The sequence below is a fragment of the Lutra lutra genome, chromosome 17 (genome assembly GCF_902655055.1).
Source record: "Lutra lutra chromosome 17, mLutLut1.2, whole genome shotgun sequence".
In the NCBI taxonomy this organism is placed as follows: domain Eukaryota; kingdom Metazoa; phylum Chordata; class Mammalia; order Carnivora; family Mustelidae; genus Lutra; species Lutra lutra.
The window spans coordinates 48743162-48765922 of record NC_062294.1 but is presented as its reverse complement, the minus strand read 5'-3'; the positions used below and the strand labels follow the sequence as shown (position 1 = coordinate 48765922).

Genomic DNA, 22761 nt, shown 5'->3' with positions numbered 1-22761 from the left:
AGAGGATTTCCCTTCACAACGGTCCTTCAGGGATGTCCCAGAAAGTGTTGTGTGTCAGATGGATAATTCCAGGTCCATGCCTGCCTATCACACAGAACCATCTGCAGATTGGTCAGGAGTAAGTTTTCCCCTCCTCACCCAACTAGTCACAAGGAACTTTCCATAAATCCACAGAGGTGCACTGGGAAAAAGTAATGTAGCACAAGTATGGACTATGGGCATTTGGGCCATTAATTGATGCTTTCATTGCTTCACATATACTTCCATTTAATATATATACATATTATATTATATATAATGTATTATATATATAATATATATACTTTATATTTATATATACTATATATATACTATATATATTTATATATACTATATATAAATGGAAGTATATGTGAAGCATATATATATATATATATATATATATATATATATTCTTTCATTTGATAATGGAGTGCTTCTGTACATGCCCACATCTAACACTACATTGGTAAGATGACACCTAGTCCGTGAAGGCAAGGTCAGGGTATACGGTAACTTGATAGCCCATGGTTAACTCTTCAGCCACTGCTAAAGTGCAATAGTAAACAAAAGCTGTCTCTTAAAAAGAAGGTAGGTGTGTCTAGAGGATGCAGGGCTTCATGCCAAAATTCTAAGTGTCTGTGCTATGGATCATCTATAGGGTCTGGCCAAACATTAAAAACACCATTTCTGTCTGCCACTGACATTTTAAGAACCCTTGAATCTGCTGGATCATATGACCCAAGTGCCAGAATAGCTTATACATGGCAGCCTAGACTAGTTGAGAGCCTTTTTCTCCTCCGGGCTCCAGTCAGTTTTCAGGTCACACAAAAAAGAACAGTGTAGCACCCCCCAACGAGGAATACACTTGTTCAGAAATCTGAGGGAGCACAGTAGGCATGGTGACTCTCTTTTGGTTGTAGGAGGGCCCAGATGCAACATGTCCTTTACTTTAGTGGTATTTCAACATGCCAACACTAAGGATCCCCTAGCAATTTTACTGAAGTGGAGGGCACCTAGGTTTTTAGGGAATTTATTTCCTACCCTCTGGCATGTAGTCTTACCAATATACCTAGGATAACAGTGACTTCCTGCTCACCAGGGCCAATCAGCATCAATCAATGTCAGAACCAGGATCCAGCAACTCCAGGTAAATGGTCCCTTTGGAGGAAGCCTGGGAAAGATTAAAACTGCAATGCGTGGCAGGGTAATGGGATACTTACTCAGGAAGATGCAGCCTTTCCTGAATTCATTAAATTCTGGGTGTGTCTGGGTGTGTCTGGGTGCTGTGTCTGGGTGCTGCTTAAGAGGTAGTCAGTATCTATTTTTGGTGGTTGCAGTTGGACTTCTGTTCACATGACTTGGAACTATTCTATTTATACATATCAAATAAGAATTTAGTACTCTTCACATCTATTTGTTTTAGGGACATTAAAGTCAATAACCAATGTCATCTATCAGTCTATTCTGAACACTATGTTGGTTCTGTTGTCCATTAGAGTATTCCTAACCAACTGGTCTTGGGACTAAATGCCACGAACCACTTGGCTGCCACCACACTAGGATCCCATCATTAAATTCATTTAGGGATCCCAGTTCAGTGGAGTTCCCACTGTAATACCTCATCTACAGAGAAGAACAAACCTTGAGCTCTTCAAAGATACTGAGATTCCTCTCACAAATTATTTCTCATGGTGAACTATGATTTCTCTATCCTTCCAGGATAGGTGATCATGTCTAACATGATAAATCTGCTCTAACATTCAAATCTCCCTAAGACTTTGATCACTTTCCTCTACATTGTACCAAAGAAATTCTGGAATTTCAACCTAACTTACTGTAGCTACATTTCCTTCCATTTTTCAACCTACCAACCAAAAATCAAAACAAAACAAAACAAAACTTTCCAACTTAAGGAGCTAACATTTTAGATCCAGAATCTATGCTTAGTGAGCCTATTTCAGTATATTCATGTCATCAAATTTTATACTCCTTGTACCATCATCCCATATCCCCAAGATCCATTCCCAAATGTGTTCCCAGATTTGTCCATATAAATTGAAAAATCATGAAATTCTTTTGAGGTGTGGACTATCACCTCAGTGTTATATTTGTAATTAAGTCTTTGGTATGAGGTATGACTTGAAGTATAAGTGTGGAAGCAAAGTAGTGTAGCAGGATTTGGTCCTGAGGAGAATCAGCAGTGTCATTCAATGTATCTATCTCAGAGGAAACCACTGCATGTTCTTCAGGCATAAAAGGGTCAGTGGAATGGCTGCTTCTAGTGGCAAGGACGACTTTGCAAAATTCAGGGGTTTGAGAGCAGTCTCTCAGGGACAAGGGTATATTTGTAGATATTCTGTATTCAACAGAAAAATCCCAGCATTGTTGGAGCAACAAAATGAGAACAGATGTATTGAAGAGGATAAGAACAGTTCACTTTACCTGTGTCACCTCTCCTCCAAGACAGAACTCACTGCCAAGAGAGATCCCATTGGTCTGCAGTTTCCCCCATGTGGGAAAATATGATCATATGAAAGAGTACTCGGCCTCCCCAGTGGTGTGTGATGCTTCTCAAGAGGCTCACTTCTTTCCTGCTCTACCCAGAATACTGAGGTGATCCACACGGCTGAATGGTTGGGAGAGGCTGGGAGCACAGCCACCAGGGCTGGGAATTCATCCAAGATATGCAGATTCTATTAAATGCTTCACAGACTGTCAGGAAGCCTGCCCAAAAGCTGCTGCTGGGGATGCCTCTCCTGCAGTCTCTGCAAAATGCCCCTTGGCAGCCCCAACCCTCCACATGCCTCATTTCCTCTACCTTGTGACTAGCTCCCTGCACTCACCCCAGCAGATGCTAAGCATGAGCCTTTACAGACCTCTAGCAAACACACATAGAAAGCCATCCAAATTCTGTAGGATTTGGAAAAGGAACACAAACATAAGCACTTCAGGGAAAAACCGTAAGGGGAAATAAGGGAGGCTCTAACACCAAGCCTGGCTTTGTGGGGTAGAGAAAAAGCATACATTCTTATATATGTCCTCCATCAGAGGGAAGACAAAGTGTGGACTGGATGCATCCTCAGAAAAGTTCTGAGAAAGCCTCAGAATCCCTAGCCAGCTGACTAGTGACAGTATTTCTCTACTGAAGCCACTCAGTAGAGACTGGAGGAGGTTACTCCTTCTTCAAACGAAAAGACAGCAACACAAGACTTCAAGGAATAGGAGAAATCAAGGAAACACGACACCACCAAAGAACACAATAATTTTTCAGTAAGTAACCTCAAAGAAATGGAGTGAAGAACTGCCTGACAAAGAATTCAAAATAACTTCTAAGCAAGCTTAGTGAGAACACTGACAGACACCCCAACAAAATTAGGAAAGGAATACGTCAACAAAACAGGAAGTCCAGTGGAGAGATAGAAGTTAGAAAAAAAGAACCAAACTGAAATTCCGGAGCCCCCAAATATAATGAATGAAATGAAAAGTGCAATAGAGAGTATGACCATCAGACTTGGTCAAGCAGAATAAAAAATCTGTTGGTTCAAAGATGAGTCATTAGAAATTTTCAGTCAGGGGCATCTGGGTGGCTCAGTCGTTGGGCGTCTGCTTTCGGCTCAGGTCATGATCCCAGGGTTCTGGGATCGAGCCTCGAATCGGGCTCCCTGCTTGGTGGGAAGCCTGCTTCTCCCTCTTCCACTTTCCCTGGTTGTGTTCCCTCTCCCACTGTGTGTCTCTCTGTCAAATGATTAAATAAAATCTTTTTTAAATTTTTAAGAAATTTTAAAAAAGAAGAAATTTTCAGAGAAGAAGAAAAAGGGAGAAGAAAGCCCATGTGAATTATGGGTTATACTACAGGAAAACAATATACATATTATGGGAGTCCCCGAAGAAAGAAAGGGGAAGAAAACTGACTTGTATCCTTTATAATATCCTGTAATATTAAGTAAGCTGATTTCCTGAATTATTCTTCCTGGTGTGCCTCGCCAACATCACCATAATAGACTTCATTAAAATTTGATTACATCTCCTCTGGGCCCCCAGATATCACTGACTCTGATCAGGATACACATTAGTGCTCATTCAGTTCAGGCACACACCTTACCAAAAAAACATCATTTGGGGGCGCCTGGGTGGCTCAGTGGGTTAAGCCGCTGCCTTCGGCCTAGGTCATGATCTCAGGGTCCTGGGATCGAGCCCCGCATCGGGCTCTCTGCTCAGCAGGGAGCCTGCTTCCTCCTCTCTCTCTGCCTGCCTCTCTGCCTGCTTGTGATCTCTGTCTGTCAAATAATAAATAAATAAATAAAATCTTAAAAAAAAAAACAACATAATTTGGAATATGCGTTTGTCCTATCATCTACAGATAGAGAAATAATGGTCTACTGAAGGATGCCCTATTAAAATCACAAAATGGGTGCTCGATTTGGCGGCACATATACTAAAATCACAAAATGGATAATGGCTTCCAGATGGCTCTCTCTTCTGCACATTTCTTTAGTCACCTTGAACTTTCAATCTTTAGGTCCCAAGACTGCCAAAATGACATCAGGGGACCATCCTTTTTCTTTCCAGGCTCTATAATACCCAGATAGAACTCCCTTTTTCACCCAAAGGCACCCCCTCCAAATCCTGCCTCTTCAGTTCTGGCACAATGTGTGCTGGAGTGGCAACCATTCTAGGGCAGATAATAGAATGGGATCCACTGGGAACTGAGGGCCCATGACCGCTGAAAAGATTATTCTATAGGCCACAAGAAAGGTCTCTGCCAAACTTGCTACCCTTCCCCAACAGTATAAAGGTTGGCTAAAGGGAGGTCTCCCTTTATAGGAAGTATGTCTTGTACCTAGTCCCATACCTGTAATTGTGTAGATCTTTAAACAAGGGGAAGATCGTAAATTAGTGCCCACCACCAACATTTTTTTTTTTTTTTGAGAGAGAGGGAATGCATGTGAGCACACATGTGCATGTGAGCAAGAGAGTGGAGGCAGAGGAAGAGGGAGAGAGAAAGAATCCCGAGCAAGTTCCACATTTAGCAGGGAGCCCAACATGGGGCTTGATCTCATGACCCTGAGATCATGACCTGAGCCAAAATCAAGAATCAGACACTTAACCTACTGAGCCACCCAAGTGCCCTACCCAGCACCAACATTCTTAAATAGGACACCAGCTCTGGCTTCAGCCCATTATGTAAATACTTAATGGGGGAGCCACTACAGGATCTGGGATGACAATGCCCATGACTCCCATCATAATAAGCAGGCACCCCCAGCATGCTGAGGACCACACATCAAAGGCAAAAATATGTCATTGTGGGACATTATAGCTCTATTTGGCCTGACCTTATCTCATTTGGCTCATCATCTGGGCCTGGGATTCTCCCACTCCAGCTCAATGCCAAACTCCTTGTTTGGGCATTCAGTTACTTCACAGCTTTTATTTGATAACAAATGGAGGTAAAAGTGACAGAAGACACAATGTGTATCTGTATAGGTAGAGCTCCTAAGTCTACTTATATTCTACATGTGATGCATATGAGGTCACCCGATAGAGGCAACGTGCCCCAGAGCATCCCTTGGTCTTCAGTCAGTCTTGCAATAATTTCTCAAATACAGAACTCTGCCTTGAGGTCTTGGGTGTTAGCCCAGGATTCATATCAGTAGTTTCCATCATCTACTACATGGTTCCTTAAAGGTACTACCCGCCATTCAATCACAGATGACAGCACAAACAACAACCATCAGCTCAGGGATGGGGATCTCAGCCCAAAGAGATCAAAGCATCCCAAATGATAACTTCAGCACAACCAACAGTTCCAACCTTAATGCTGACTCAAGATATTCTATCACAATTTCAAGCCACAGCCCATCAAATAATAATTCTGACACTCCCCTCTGCTCCAGGTCCAACATACAGTTTTTCCAGCCAACCTGTACCCCCTTTATGGCCACTGTAACCTCCCAAACGCCCCCTTTAAAAAATCACTCACCTTCTGCCTTAATCCCAAAGTTTCAATCTATGTAGCCTTGTTTATTACACTTTGTTCCTGACTTAGCCAATGCCAATAGTATCTATCGTAGATAGCAACTTAACTGAAACTCCCAATTTCTCTGCTTATGTATATCTTGGCAACCTCCCTATTCTCCTCCCTTATACAATGTAGGCACATTGTAAGAAACTAAAGCTTACTTTACTGCCAGGCCCTTACTTACCGAAACAAACCCCGTCCTAATGAAGCACACCGGGACCTACTATTTCCTATTACCTACTCCAATGCATCAAGGAACACAAAGTAATTTATCTAAATTTGTGCTTGAACCATTCTTTTCCTTCTTCCTGTGTTGCCCTTTTGTTGTGAGCTAGCACCCTGCAAATTAGCCAATTTATATACACTGGTGCCTCACCACTTAATTTCACCTTTCGGTGAAATTAGCACTATACAAGTTTAAAACTCCACCTCCTTCCATGCTTAAGAGCTGGGACCTGGACACGGTAACTGCCCCCACACCACTCTCCACTATGCCCGCCACAACCACATCAGCTCCAATCCTTTTGTTCAACAATCCATGCTACACTCTCTACTATTCCCACATCACTACACCACTTGCTACTTTCCTCCACTTGCTGGATAGTATCTATAGAACAGTTAACATGTTACCCCCCCCCCCCCAAAAAAAAAACTCCAACAATGCTGGACCAGGCACCCCAGCTTGGGTAAACCACTTATACAACTAATCCCCACGCCCTTGGAGGTCTTTGCTATCCATATTAACCACTATCCTCTTTGGTCACCTTCCAGTTCCTTTACTTCCCCCAGCACTTCCTCAGCCTCACCAGGCTCTTCCTCAGTATCTTTTGCTTCACAAACCTCATGCCCTTCCTAGCCTCTACCAACAACTGTTGTTATACACACAGCTATTAAAAGTATATGCCCCCTTATGTATGCACTAATGTACCCACAACAGGGTACACACAGTCTATCTTTTAAATCTATTATAAATTAAGCCTCATTTTTTATATACCACATTTTATATAAACACCACAATTTTTGATATAATAGGCACAAGTCTAGGTCCTTTCAGTTCTGTACCACAGACTTAGCACCTAGAGGCCAACCAAACAATGTCACAACTCCTGGCAGACCACATATATAAAAAAGCCCAAGATTTAGAAGGCTTTAATAAGACAGAAATTCTGTAGCTGCTGTAGGAGCTGATAACGTTGCATTGGCATCTCAAGGTAGATCCTTGAAGGGAACCTCTGGCCGTATGTAGGTCAATAAAATAGGAAAAGTCTCTAAAATAGTTCAACAGATAAAACAATAAATCAAAATAGTCAATGATTTTGCCAAGTTACTATCATACTCCAAGAGATTTTGAATCCCCACTCAGATCTTCTCTCAGATCCTTCATCTACCTGGACTTTTATCTGGCCCCACATTTTCTTTCATAAAACTATCAACCAGATTATTTTAGTCAACTTTGCAAATGTGCCCTGTCAAATACCAGTTTATTTACAGGGATATCTGGGAGGTTGCCATGCTAGCCCAAATGTCAGAAGCGAATTGTGAAGACCATAGGAAAGAAACTTGGACATATGATTTAGTGTCTGCAAATTGTAAGCTTCATCTCCTGCCCATTCATGTTCACTGCCTCCTTCATAATTCTGATAAGGTTCACCTATCACTCTCAAAGTGCAACCTTCCACAATTTTTTAAACTTGTTCAGGGAGGACTTCCACTGTATAAAATACTTGAACACTGACCATTCTTTCTGTTCCAGACCTTCTCTTAGACAGCTATCCCCTCTACCTTAGATCATCCCAAAGCACTACCATCATGAGTTGTGTTACCCAAATCTCTAATGATGGTGAGGGTACTTCCTTACAACACAATGAAATTGCTGTAATATGTATATCAATTGCATAGAAAAATAAAGCTCTTTGCAGATGACATGATTATCTACACAGAAAGCTCCAAGGAATCTATACAGCATGGCAACTTTAACTAATACGCAAGTTTGGCAAGATATAAAATACATAAAACAATCAACTGCATTTTTATATACTAGCAATAAATGACTGGAAATTGAAATTTGAAAAATTCTACCATTTAATTTAGCACCAAAAAACACAGAGTACTTAGGTATAAATCTAATCTAATAAAATATGTGCAGAATCTGTGTGCTGAAAACTACAAATTATTGACAAAAGGAAATGGAAGGGTCCTAAACAAATAGGCAGATATTCTGTGTCTGTGGTGTAGAATATTCCATATTGCTAAGATACCAAGTCTCCCTAAAGTCATTGATATATACTCAATGCAATCCCAACAAAATTTCCAGCAATTAGTTTATTTTCAAAAATCACAAAACTTATTCTAAAAATTATACAAAAGTAAGCAAATTAAAAAGGGCAAAACATTTTGAAAAAGAAGAATGGAGTTGGAAAACTCATAACTTAAATAAGGCTACATATTGGCAAAAGGATAGACACATAGATTGATGGAACCAAGCAGAGGCCAAAAAAAGACCCACACATGTATGATCAATAGATTTTCCACAAGGGCTAACAGAAATTTGATGTTAAAAGGATACTTAGTAAGTGGATGTTCACAGGCCAAAAAAACACGGTCCTTGACCTCACACTTTATAAAGATGAACTCACGTGGATCAGAGACCTAAATGCAAAACCTGAAACCATAAAATTTTTAGATAAAAAAGGAGAAAAATCTTAGTGACCTTGGTTTGAGCAGAGTTCTTAGATCTAAAACCAAAAGCACAATCCATGGAAGATGAAAACAGAACTTCATCAAAAACAAAATTTCTACTCTGTGAAAAACACTGATAATGGAATAAAAACACAAAACACACAGAGATAAAATATTTGCACAACATGTAACTGACAAAGGACATATGTCCGGAACACATAAACTCTCAAAAATCAAGAACAAGAAAACAGTTCCCAGAGAAAATAGATATACATACAGGACACATTCAGATATAAAAGACGCCCAACACAGTCATTAGGGAAATGCAAATTAAAACCAAAGTGAGTTGCCACGATAAACCTATTGAAATGGTAAAAACAAAACAAAACCCTAATATGCATTGATGTTAGGAATGCAAACTGGTATACCCATTTTAGAGTTGTTAGCTTTCCACACAGATAGACATACTACACAATTCCACTCTTTAAATATTTACTAAGACAAAGAAAACCTGTTGACACACATACCTCTTTGCAAATATTTATCACTGTTTTCTTCATAATTGCTAACAACTGGAAACTCAAATATCCCTGAATTCATAAATGGATAAACCAAACACCATTCATCCATACACTAGACTACCATTCAGCAATAGAAGGAATGACTACAGATCCACACATCAAGATTCATGAGTCTCAGAAGCATAAAGTGAAAGAAGCCAGACTTGAAAGATTATATACTGTTATGATTCCATTTTAGGACATTGCAAAAAGTCAACTACGCAGACAGGAAACAGGCAGATGGCTGCCAAAGGCAGGGAGAGGAGACAGGGAGATGGGTTGACTACAAGAGTACAAAGGGATTTCAGGGTAGGGGGTCGGTCTTGGAAGTGTTAAACATCTTGATTGAGTTGGTAGTAATACAATAGTAAGCATGTGCCATGACACAAAATGATATAACTAAGAGTCGATTTTACTATACAAACTATTCCCTAATAATAATTTTACAAAAAATGTTAGCTTGTAGAATTTTCATAGATGTCTTTTATCTCACTGAGGAATTTTTATAATGGACACTGATTTTGTCAATCTTACTTTCCTCAATCTACTAAAATGATCATATATTTGATCAAGAGAATCCAGACATATAAGAGGACACACATTGAACCAAAGAACAGACTTAACTAATGTGAGGTATAGCAATCAAACTTGTTGCCACTGGAGGTGGGAATAACTAGAAATGTACACAAGGAAACATTCTGGTTTAATAGAAATATTGTATACATTGATTTTGGTGATTACATAAGTGTATACATTTGTCAAAATTCATGAAGTTGTAAAATTGAGATTTATGCATGTTACTGCATGCAAATTATACCTCAATAAAATGTTAGCATATAAAAGTGCTGGTCACAACCCACTGAAGTGATTGGGGACCTACTGGCAGGTTGATAAACACTAGTTCACAGGACCTGTAGGGTTGGGAAAATGAGCCCATGTGTACAACTTAAATGTCCTCTAAGCCTTGCAGAATTCCTCTACTAAGCCCATTTCATAGAAATTTTTAGAGAACTGAATAAAAATTTCACATATGACCATTCTCCCTTTCACTCATTTAACATTAGTGAATACCTACCATGTGTTAGGCACTGAAAAGACGGAATAGATTTGGCAGTCAACAAATCCCTATGCTCTTGGGAGCTTATATTCTCACAGAATATAAAATTCTGGCACTTCCCTCTCAGCCCTTCAGTCAACTTCAGATCGGATGCATCCTTCCTAAGCCTCTCTTCTGTGTAGTATCTGCTAAATGTCAACATTCTGAATGAAGTCCTTATGTCACTGCCCTTACCAGGCTTCTCTACTGTGTGGTCACCCAACCCTGTGACATGTCAAGCCCTGGATAAATACTGACTCTTTTATAAACAAATGCTTTGTCTTCTAGGACAGGTCTGATAATTAGGTTATTTCAGCACCCATTTTGAGGTATTAAAACATATAATTTTATGGAGCTCCTTTCCTGTGCAAATTGTCTGGGGAAGGCAAGTCCTTATCACCCTCATCATCAGCATGTACTCGCTGATGAATTATAAGACTTGAGCTCCAACTGAAGCCCTTCCCACACTCCTCACATTTATATGGTTTTTCTCCAGTGTGAACTCTCTGATGGGCTTGAAGGTATGAGCTCCAACTGAAGACCTTACCACACTCCTCACATTTGTACGGTTTTTCTCCGGTGTGGACCCTCTGGTGGGCTTGAAGATAGGATCGCTGTCTGAAGCGCTTACCACACACATCACACCGGTATGGCTTTTCTCCTGTGTGGACTCCACGATGAGCCAGAAAATTTGAGGCCCGACAGAATCCTTTCCCACACTCCTCACACTGATATGGTTTCTCCCCAGTATGGCACCTCTGGTGGGCTTGAAGCTGTGAACCCACGCTGAAGCCCTTCCCACACTCTGCACACTGATAGGGTTTCTCTCCCGTGTGGACTCTCTGATGCACTTGAAGACTTGAGAACTGACTGAAGGCCTTACCACACTTCTCGCATTTGTAGGGTTTCTCTCCGGTGTGGATTCTACAATGAACGTTAAGATCTGAACTCCGGCTGAAGCCCTTGCCACACGTCCCACATTTGTATGGTTTTTCTCCAGTGTGGCCTCTCTGATGCGCCAGAAGATTTGAGGCCTGACTGAAGCCTTTCCCACATTCCTCACATTTATAGGGTTTCTCTCCTGTATGGACTCTAAAATGAATGTTAAAATCTGAGCTACGACTGAAGCCCTTTCCACATGCATCACACTGATATGGTTTCTCACCAGTGTGGCCTCTCTGATGGTCCAGAAGATTTGAGGCCCGGCAGAAGCCCTTCCCACACTCCTCACATTTGTAAGGTTTCTCTCCAGTGTGGCTTACCTGATGGGCCTGAAGGTGTGAACCTACACTGAAGCCTTTCCCACACTCTTCACATTTGTAGGGTTTCTCGCCTGTGTGGATTCGACAATGAATATTAAGGTGTGAGCTGTAACTGAAGCCCTTGCCACATGCCTCACATTTGTACGGCTTCTCTCCAGTGTGGATTCGCTGATGAGCCTGTAGTCGGGAACGCCAGCTGAAGCCCTTCCCACACTCTTCACATCTATAAGGTTTCTTTCCCATGTGGGCTCTCTGGTGGACTTGAAGATATGAGCTCTGACTGAAGCTCAGCCCACAGTCCTCACATTTATAAGGTTTTTCTAATGTGTGGACTATCAGAGGAGCTTGACAATGTGAGCTTTTCCCGACGTTCCTCCCACATTCCTCGTATTTGTGTGAATTCTCTCCAGTGGGGACTCTCTGGTGATGGCGAAGAGATGACCTCTGTCTTAAACCCTTAAACGATGTGTCATACTTCAGTGATTTCTCTCCGCTATGGACCCTCTGATGGGCTCGAAGGCTTGAAAGCCGACGGAAGGTGTTTTCACATTTTTCACATTTATAGGGCTTCTCTTCTACATGGGCTGTCTGGTTAGTTTGAAGATAACAGTGCTGAAGGAAACCTTTCTCATGCTCCTCTGCCTGGTAGGTTTTTCCTCCTGGTTGGTCTCTGTGGGGAACCTGAAGATGTGAATTCTGATTAAAGCCTTTACCAAATCCCTCATCTTTATAGAGTGCATCACCTCGTTTTTCCAACTGAGAGCCAGTTCCTTGAACACTGACCATGGAATCTTGGCACTGGGCTAATTCCTTTGTAACCTGTTGCCAGATCTGCGAGCAGAACAGCTCTTCATGTGGCAGGAACTTTGATCCAATTTCCTGAAGAGTCCCCAGGTCATTTAGATTCTTGTCTCCTAAAAGAATAATGGGAATTTAGAGATGAAGCATACAAACACTTGGTTCAGAGATGTCAGGGCTATAAACGTAGGTCCATTGAGAATCATACTAAGTTTTACATGGGAGAAACAGGTTAGAAATTTAGTGGCCGCAGATCAAGATTCCTAGGGAGTTTCTACAAAGATGAAGCTGCACTTTACTAAAAGCCTTGTCTTTGCTTTGTCCTTGCTTTGCTTCAGCATATGTCTGATAGCTTCCACATAATTCTTCCCATTGTATGCACATCTGACCAAATGTTCAAAATGTTTAGTAAAACAGACAGATTATCAGAAAATGTCCCCAGGCAATGCTGAAAACCTTTGCTTGAAATTATTTCACTGCAAGTCTGTTCTATGTTAGAAGCCTTGAAGCACTGGGTTGGTTGTAAAGACACGTGTTTGGGAGAACCTATCTTATCACATAAGTGCCTAAAGTTCAGAGTATAAGCAGAGAATGGCCTTTCACCTCCTACTGGGAAATATTCTTCAGGACAGTAATGGGGGAAGAGGTTTACAGTACCATGTATCATTCCAAAACCTCATAGCAATAAAGTTCCTATCATCTCCAGGGGGGAAAAAGTGAAAAATCAGAAGCTTAATCTTTTACACCAGAGCAAGAACTTGTGAGGAGGAAATGAACAGGGTATGGCACAGATTCTCAAAGTCAATACTGGTCAGGAAGAGTTATGTTCTCCTCGGAACTCTGTTCTACCAATAAGATACACACCTAGCTACCTGCTTCTTTTCAGATCACTCGTCAAATCACACCTTATCCATGAGGCCTCTTTTCCCATCCAATTTCCAGCAGTAAATTCTCCCTCTCCCTCAACACTCCTGGCCATCTGCCTGGCATCTGCTTTACCCCGTTTTGTTTTTAAACAGCACATATTACATCTGACGTACTATATATGTATGTCCTTTATCTTTTTGTTTTATGTATTCTCCCACCTGAACGCAGCAGCCACAAGGACAAGCATTTTCACCGTTCCCAGAACCCTGTCAGTATCCAACAAAGACATGTTGAAAGAATATGTAAGTCCCAGTTCGACTTCTTTGTGGAGTTTGAACTATTTTTTTTTTTAAGATTTTATTTATTTATTTGGCAGACAGAGATCACAAGTAGGCAGAGAGGCAGGCAGAGCGAGAGGGGGAAGCAGGCTCCCTGCTGAGCAGAGGGAGCAGAGGGATCCCAGGACCCTGGGATCATGACCCAAGACAAAGTCAGAGGCTTTAACCCACTGAGCCACCCAGGCGCCCCGAGTTTGAACTGTTACAAGAGTAAAAGAGCTTTTCCAAGTAAGTTATCTAGAACAGGAAAAGGACTGGAAATAGCAATTTTGCTGGGAAGCTGAAAGGCTTCAGCAGATGCTGGGCTAACCTAAGTGGAGGTTGCTGATAAGAAAATTATGCTGATCACAAAATCACTGCAAGAATCCCTTTAAAGGAAAAAAGAAAAAAAAAAGCATAAGGCATAAAAGTGGACATGGGGCCTATGGATTGATTACTCCGTCGTCTTCTTTTTTTTTTTTTAAAGATTTTATTTATTTATTTGACAGAGAGATCACAAGCAGGCAGAGAGGCAGGCAGAGAGAGAGGAGGAAGCAGGCTCCCTGCTGAGCAGAGAGCCCGATGCGGGGCTTGATCCCAGGACTCCGAGATCATGACCTGAGCCGAAGGCAGCGGCTTAACCCACTGAGCCACCCAGGCGCCCCGATGATTACTTCTGAAATTTTTGTACTCTCCTCCTTTGTGTGTAAAAATTTTTCCCTTTTCACATAGGAGTCAATATTTAGAGCCTCAGGAATAATTCTCTGAAAGCAGGCTGTCAAACTGATGGATAGAGAAACATGTTTTTGTATGGACAACACCAATTTTCCAAGTTATAGGCTGGGACTCAGTGAGTCTGAAATAAATTTAGTGGTCTATGACAAGCATTAAGAACACAGGACAGTATTAGAGGTGCTTCGGAAGTAAAGGCTTCTCTTCTAGCAGGATGAAATGCCTGCTAGAGCTATAAACACACACACAGGGATGACGGTAGGTGACACCATTTCCTATAACTCTGTGAGATGGGTGGCTGCCATGAGGAAAATCTTCAAAGGGAAAGACTAACTTGAAAGCTAGTTATTACCTGAGAATCAATCTATCTTTCTTTCTTTTCTTTTCTCTTCTTTTCTTTCTTTCCTTCTTTCTTTCTTTCTTTTTTTAAGATTTTATTTGACAGAGATCACAAGTAGGCAGAAAGGCAGGTGGCGGCGGGGGCGGGGGGTGGGGTGGGGAGAAGCAGGATCCCTGCTGAGCAGGGAGCCCGATGCAGGGCTCTATCCCAGGACCTTGAGATCATGACCTGAGCCGAAGGCAGAGGCTTAACCCACTGAGCCACCCGGGTGCCCCAGAATTTTTCTTTCTTGATAAAGTGTATTTATTTTCTTTAATAGGAGACCTGCCTAAAAAAGTGGCTATCAGAATCTTCATTCTAAAAAGTCATTCTTGGGCGCCTGGGTGGCTCAGTGGGTTAAGCCGCTGCCTTCGGCTCAGGTCATGATCTCAGGGTCCTGGGATCGAGTCCCGCATCGGGCTCTCTGCTCAGCAGGGAGCCTGCTTCCCTCTCTCTCTCTCTCTCTGCCTGCCTCTCCATCTACTTGTGATCTCTCTGTCAAATAAATAAATAAAATCTTAAAAAAAATAAAAAAAAATAAAAAATAAAAAGTCATTCTTGGGGTGCCTGGGTGGCTCAGTGGGTTAAAGCCTCTGCCTTCGGCTCAGGTCATGATCCCAGGGTCCTGGGATCGAGCCCCACCTCGGGCTCTCTGCTCGGCAGGGAGCCTGCTTCCCTTCCTCTCTCTCTGCCTGCCTCTCTGCCTACTTGTGATCTCTGTCAGTCAAATAAATGAATAAAATCTTAAAAAAAAAATTAAAAAGTCATTCTTCACCAAGACAGTATGATTCACTACTAAAGACGACAGAAAAGCCACACAGGGAAAAGGATATTCAACTTGGTTACAAGTGCAAAGTTAAGCTTTCATTAGATGTGGGGGATTGTTTGTTTTTTGAGAGACAGAGAGAGAGAGAGAGAGAGAGAGAGAATGCACAAGAGAGCCAGTTGCGGGGGGTGAGAGGGAGAGGGAGAATCCTAACCAGGCTCCGTGCTCAGTGAGGAGCCCGATATGGGGCTTGATCCCACTACCCTGAGATCATGACCTGAGCCGAAATCAAGAGTCGGATGCTTAACCGACTGACCCACCCAGGTGCCTCTTTCTTATGATGTTCTTTTTTTTTTTTTTTTAAAGATTTTATTTATTTATTTGACAGAGATCAAAAGTAGGCAGAGAGGCAGGCAGAAAGAGAGGGGGAAGCAGGCTCCCCGCTGAGCAGAGAGCCCAATATGGGACTCAATCCCAGGACCCTGAGATGATGACCTGAGCTGAAGGCAGAGGCCCAACCCACTGAGCCACCCAGGTGCCCTCTTATGATGTTCTGATTTGAGAAGAGACCTACATGAAGGAAGGGAGAGGCCGAGAGGATGACAGAGAGAAAGGGCACTTCTTACAGAAGGAAGAACAAATAGAGAGAGGCTGATGAAGCAGGGCCGTGAGGGGCAGAGCGGAGCACCAAAACTGGATGGAACAGACTGACATGGGGGCAGGTGACAGGTCACGTGTGCGGAGGATGGGGGCAAAGCAGGGAGCCGGAAGCTGGGACATCGTAAGCCACTTGAAGTACTGAGCTTTTACTCTGAATCAGGTAAGACACTCCCAGAGATTCAAGCAGAGGACAGGATCTGACGAACATATAGAAGAATCACTTAGAGTGCAGAATGACTATAAAAGAGCAAAGGAGGGGAGGAAGAGCACGAGAAACTGCCGCAGAGTTCACAGGCCCGGCCCTGCTGTGGAGGCGACAGGAAGCACGGCCGACTCAGCCGCGCGGCTCTCACCTGCAATGCCGCGGCCCTGGGTTGCTGTCTTTCTCATCTGAAGCTTTTCTCCCCTCTCGCACTGCAGTAGTACGTGTGGGGGGAAGGGCTGATGCCCTGTCAAAAGGCAAGGACAAACATTTAAAGTTTAAAAATTACTAAACTGCTAAAAATGTTATTCTAACCGTATCATCTTTGGGACATCAAAATCAGTGATTTCCAAACTGTTAATTACGACCCATCAGAAGACGATGTTTGATGCAAAAATCCAGGATATGTGGGCCTTACCTGTAAATTACTGGAAAAAAAGGTCTGTTTTCTTCAGACTCTTTCCACCATTTCTCACATGATTTTCAGCAACGTGTAGTTATTGCCAAGGGCTCAATTATTTTCTACCCTATTTCATTAAAAATGCCGGCGCAAGGAGAGCCTGGGTGGCTCAGTCAGTTAAGCATCGGACTCTTGATTTTGGCTCAGGTCACGATCTCAGGGTCCTGTGATTGAGCCCTGCGTCGGGCTCCGTGCTGGGCAAGGAGCATGCGTGGGATTCTCTCACTCCCCCTCCCTCTGCCCTTTTGCCCATTTGCACATGCACACATACACTCTCACTCTCTCCAAAAAAAAAAAAAAAAAGCTAGTACAATATCCTACATATGTGTCATGACCCACTAATGAGAGATGACCACAGCAGTCATCGAATCAATTTACGGCTCATTTATAAAACACACTTTGATGAGAGAAGACCAGAAAAATGTCATCCAGTTCAAGAGCTCCAAAGGATACACACATCTAAGGATACAATAAACACTGCAGGGGGCTGAAGTCCACAGGGCGTCTGTCCTCACCCACAGAGAGCAGGTTCCTGAAGTTCTCCAGCATCACGTCTCCGTACAGCTTCCTCTGGGCGGGGTCCAGCAGCCCCAACTCCTCCTCCGTGAAGACCACCGCCACGTCCTTGAACGTCACCGCCTCCTGCAACACCAAGCACACGCAAATTCAATCTTGCACCCAACGGCTGCTGGGAGAAGGAGCACTGAGAAAACTGGAAGGGATGTGTAGGAAGTAGTTTCAGATTCTAAGAGACGAAAGTCAATTTTACTACAATATAGGTAAACATTTCAGGTAATACATACCGTATCACGTTAGATTTTTTTCTTTCCAAAATAAATACTAAAAAGAACTTTCAAATAAGTATTAGCCTCCTGTCTTAATTATTTTCTTAGAATAAGTTCCAAGAAGGAAAAAACTGCAAAATCCAAGAATATGCCACTTCAAAATTACTATGTACGATGGCAGGTTTCCTCCTTTTCAACTTTTTCTGTATTTTATTCTTCCCCTCAGAAAATGTTCTTTTTTTTTTTTTTTTTTTTTTTTTTTTTTTTTTTTTAAAGATTTTATTTATTTATTTGACAGAGAGAGATCACAAGTAGGCAGAGAGGCAGGCAGAGAGAGAGAGAGAGGAGGAAGCAGGCTCCCCACTGAGCAGAGAGCCCGATGCGGGGCTCGATCCCAGGACCCCGAGATCATGACCCGAGCCGAAGGCAGAGGCTTTAACCCACTGAGCCACCCAGGCGCCCCCATCTTCCCCTCAGAAAATGTAAGTAGCCCTTATTCTCCACACCATATAGAACACTGAATATAACCAACGTTTTTAAGTCCTATGTAATCTGATTAGTAAAAAGCAACTTATTTTTCATTTTGTACATATTTGCCACTTAATAAATGATCACATTTTCATATATTTGCTGGCCATCTTTATTTCTTCTTCTTTACTACCTTGCCAGTCAATGTCCTTTGCTCATATTCCAATCAGGGTTTTATTTTATGACTGTAAAATTTCTACTAGAGACTTTAAGCTTTTTAAAAAATATATATATAAAACATATTTTAAAAAACACATATAAAAACTCATTTTTTGCTATTTTTCCTGGATAGCTTTGTGTACGTCATGGTTTCTCAACCTTGACACTACTCACATTTGGGGCCAGACAACTGCATATTGGGGGGGCTGTCCCCTGCATTTTTGCAGCAGCCCTGGCTTCTGTGCAGTAGAAGCCGAAGCCTCCCTCAAGTTGGTGACACCAGAAATGTTGCCAGACACTGCCTGGGGGCAAAAATCACCCATGAATAAGACCAGCTGGTGTGCAGTACAGTCCTTAACTATTTTATATGGAAACTGTGTGCTCATCGCGGGAGCCCTGCATCTCCAGGAGCCCTGAATGAGCAACAGAGATCCTAAAGGAGCCACTGAAGAGTCACCATGAAGAGGCAGTCTCATTAGCTGTGGTGTCTTCTGTATACGACAGCAACTAAGCACACACAGAAAGGCCTAAGTCCTCAAGAAGAATTATTTTCCCTTGCCTCCCTCTTTATCCAGAGTCTTTTTGGATCCGTTGCACCTTTGGTTTCCTGTGTGAGCCTAAGAAGTTTTCTAAAATTCTATAATCCTGTTTCTTTGGAATTAACATGCAGGGGCGACCACTTACCACTCTTGAGGCTGGTCGGAAACTAAAGGCAGTAAGAAAAGCATCAGTATGTCTTCCTTTACTAGTAGACTTTTTAAAATTAAGAACACTATTACTTTGATAAAAAAATAAATCAATAGGTAAATAAAAAATTTAAATCAGGGGTGCCTGGGTGGCTTCATTGGTTAAGTGTCTGCCTTCGGCTTAAGGCATGATCCCAGGGTCCTGGGATGGAGCCCACATTGGGCTCCCCGCTGGGCGTAGAGTCTGCTTAAGATTCTTGCTCTCTCAAAAAAAAAAAAAAAAAAAAAAAGATTCTTGCTCTCTCTCTCCCTCTGCCCCTCCTGCTCATTTCTTCTCTAAAACAAATAAGTTTTTTTTTTTTTTTTTTAAAGGACTCTAGTTTTCTTATGGGAAAATACAGAAGAATATTTTCTCCATGCGACTCACCAGTTATGCCTGGCTACACTAGGCCAAATCAGAGTGTTGTATGTGCAAAATCCCCAAGGTACCCCTAGCAAGTGTCCTTTCTCAATTTAGATTCCTAAAATATTAAGAACAAAGAATAGCAAATGCCTCAAAATTCCTTTTTGAGGAAAATGGTTATGTTAGGAACACCATTAGTACAATATTCTTTCAAGTATGTCAAAATCAGAATTTATTATAATGTTGCTTTCCTGGTTTTGCTTTTTTAAGCTTTTATTTAAATTCCAGTTAGTTAGCATACAGTGTAATATTAGTTTCAGGTGTACTATAGAGTGACTCAATACTTCCCTACAACACCCGGTGCTCATCATAACAGTGGTCCTTAACACAGTAAAAATTCTAAATGACCAGGGCGCCTGGGTGGTTCAGTCGGTTAAACATCTGCCTTCAGCTCAGGTCATGATCCCAGGGTCCTGGGATCAAGCCCCACATCAGGCTCCCTGCTCAGTGGGGAGCCTGCTTCTCCCTCTGCCTGCCCCTCTCCCTGCTTGTTCTCTTTCTCTCAAATAAACAAATAAAATCTTAAAAAAAATTCTAAACTACCTAAATGTCCAAGAATGGGGGCAAAAGTTATGACACACACACACACACACACACACAGAGTCCATCAATTCAAGGGAATAGGATATAGCCATTAAAAATGTAGGGAATAGGGGCACCTGGGTGGCTCAGTGGTTAAAGCCTCTACCTTCGGCTCAGGTCATGATCTCAGGGTCCTGGGATCGAGCCCCGCATCGGGCTCTCTGCTCAGCAAGAAGCCTGCTCTTCCCCCACTTTCTCTGCCTGCCTCTCTGCCTATTTGTGATCTCTGTCTCTATCAAATAAATAAATAAAATCTTAAAAAAAAAAAATATAGGGAATAGGGGCACCTGGGTGGCTCAGTGGGTTATAGCCTCTGCTTTCGGCTCAGGTCATGATCCCAGGGTTCTGGGATTGAGCCCCACATCGGGCTCTCTGCTCAGCAGGGAGCCTGCTTCCTCCTCTCTCTGCCTGTCTCTGCCTATTTGTGATCTCTGTCAAATAAAGAAACAAAAAAATCTTAAAAAAAATGTAGGGAATAAAAAAAGTAGGAACTATAATATTAATTAATTAGAAAAGCATAATTTGAAAATTTTAACTATATAACTATTACAACTATATGGTTACAAATGCATATAAGGAAAAGAACATGGGAAAATGAAAACAGTTTTTATAAGGAAAATATAGTAAAGTGGGAGGTTTTTTTCCACTGCTAGTGACCTTTCTCCTCTATTTTACTTGTGAAATTATAAAAGGTGATAAAACAAAATAACAAAAATTAATCTACACTAAAATAAAAAGCAGTGATCCTCTGGCACAGAAGAGATTCTGAAATGCCTGCTATTCTGTTTAATCATTTTCCAGAACGCATCTAATTGCTGAGAAACGAGACAATCGTTTAAAACCTAGAAAGGAAGACGAACTCACCTTGAACTTGGTCATTTTGCACTTGTCCTTCTAAGGAAGGGCTGAGTCTGGAGAAGGCACAAAAGGGGAAGGAGAAAAAAAAAAAAGCCATCAGAGTTTGGCCAAGACTGTCCTTAACCCATTCAACTAACATATTATCACTACCCATATTTTATGCTTCACATCAAAGAGCCATGGTGCCCTTTCCTCAGGGGGCCTGATGCGCAGAGGGTGGGCTGGATTCCTGAGACTGACCCCTTCGGCTGAGAGTCCCTACACAATGAACAACCTGCCCAACCACACACAAGTTCTCCTTGTCGTTTTTAGGGTATGAATCGGATTCTAGGGAGTGTGGATGTGGAGAATTAAGTACCCAGGTTGAGAAAGTTATCACCAGGGCCAAATGTTTTAGGTCCACGGTACTGCTACTTATTAGCTATGAAATCTTCGACACATTATTAATGTCTCCGTGCCTCAATTCTTTGATCTGTAAAAATGGAGGGGATAACAGTGCCTATTTCATAGGATTGTTTTAAGAATTAAATCAGCATGTGCAGGGCACACAGAACACTCTTAGGGTATCTTATTTCTTAGGAGCTGTAGAAAAGCAGGTAATATTCACTAACATAAAACCTGTCCTCATAAATGGTTTCTATCAACGGGAGCCTTTGGAGGCTGTTGCTCTGTCATACAAAAATCACCTTTAACCCCCGAAATATATTATTCTTTCTTGGTCAGCATGCTTAACGGGATGCCTTTACAATAGTATTTAAGAATACATGGGGCGCCTGGGTGGCTCAGTGGGTTAAAGCCTCTGCCTTTGGCTCAGGTCATGATCCCAGGGTTCTGGGATCGAGCCCCGCATCGGGCTCTCTGCTCAGCGGGGAGTCTGCTTCCTCCTCTCTCTGCCTGCCTCTCTGCCTACTTGTGATCTCCGTCTGTCAAATAAATAAAATCTTTAAAAAAAAAAAAAGAATACATGGATGACTTTGTTTTCCTGCATAAAATGAACAGAACCTAAAATTTACCCTTTTAACCATTATTAAGTTCGTTATTATTACTATTATTCACTATTAAGTTCATTAAGCGCATTCATGTTGCTGTGCAGTCTTCACCACCATCCATCTCCAGAACTTTTTCGCCATCCTCAACTAGAACTCTGTACCCATAAAACAACAGCTCCCCATCAGTCCGCCCCTGAGCCCCTAGTAACCACTACTCTACTCTCTCTCTGTGAATTTTACTATACGGACACCCGTGGGCTTTTCTGTTGTTGTTAACAGAGGACTGTTTTTTGAAAGATATGAGACCTTGTCAAATTTACTGTTAAAAGCAGGACCTTGAAAAAGACTCTCATGAAGCTGAAGAAAAAGTAATAAAAACCTGTGACTCAGGGGCGCCTGGGTGGCTCAGTAGGTTAAATCCTCTGCCTTCGGTCAGGTCATGATCCCAGGGTCCTGGGATTGAGCCCCGTACCGGGCTCTCTGCTCAGTGGGGAGCCTGTTTCCTCCTCTCTCTCTGCCTGCCTCTCTGCCTACTTGTGATCTCTGTCAAATGAATAAAAATAAAATCTTTAAAAAAAAAAAAACAAAAACAAAAACCTGTGACTCTGCAAGACTTATCTACCCCTAAGTGAGGAATCATTGTCATTATGTCATTCAAACTAACAAGGTATAATAATCCTAGTAAATGATTAAAAACAACAAAAACAGCAGTGGGTGGCTTTAACTGAGCACCGAGTACATGTCAGGGACCTTATGAAGCACCTGGCACACTGTTTGGTGAAGGTACTGCCCACGTACCTATGACGAAGTTACTGTCGCACAAAGTCGTGTGACTTCGGTCCAATTGCCTACACCTCTGTGCCCATCCTCAGCTACAACAAAAAGATCAA

General features: G+C 42.1%; 1 protein-coding gene across 7 annotated transcripts in view; it reads right to left on the bottom strand.

Moving 5' to 3' along the window:
• LOC125089189 (zinc finger protein 45-like) overlaps window positions 1-22761 on the bottom strand; it is an 87067-nt gene that overhangs the window by 51772 nt on the left and 12534 nt on the right. Inside the window, exons 5-12 of one of the 7 annotated variants that reach the window (XM_047711190.1) lie at window positions 22670-22743; window positions 21301-21354; window positions 20889-20929; window positions 18468-18595; window positions 17337-17463; window positions 16513-16608; window positions 12424-12554; window positions 6393-12321 (exon numbers count right to left, since the gene is read on the bottom strand). In XM_047711190.1, coding sequence (XP_047567146.1) covers window positions 10726-12321; window positions 12424-12554; window positions 16513-16608; window positions 17337-17463; window positions 18468-18595; window positions 20889-20929; window positions 21301-21323 — 2142 coding nt within the window. In that variant the 5' untranslated portion in view covers window positions 21324-21354; window positions 22670-22743 and the 3' untranslated portion in view covers window positions 6393-10725. Of the gene's footprint in view, window positions 12555-16512; window positions 16609-17336; window positions 17464-18467; window positions 18596-20888; window positions 20936-21300; window positions 21355-22250; window positions 22304-22669; window positions 22744-22761 lie in introns of those variants that run through there. The other 6 variants (XM_047711188.1, XM_047711189.1, XM_047711194.1 and 3 more) reach the window with 6 other exon arrangements.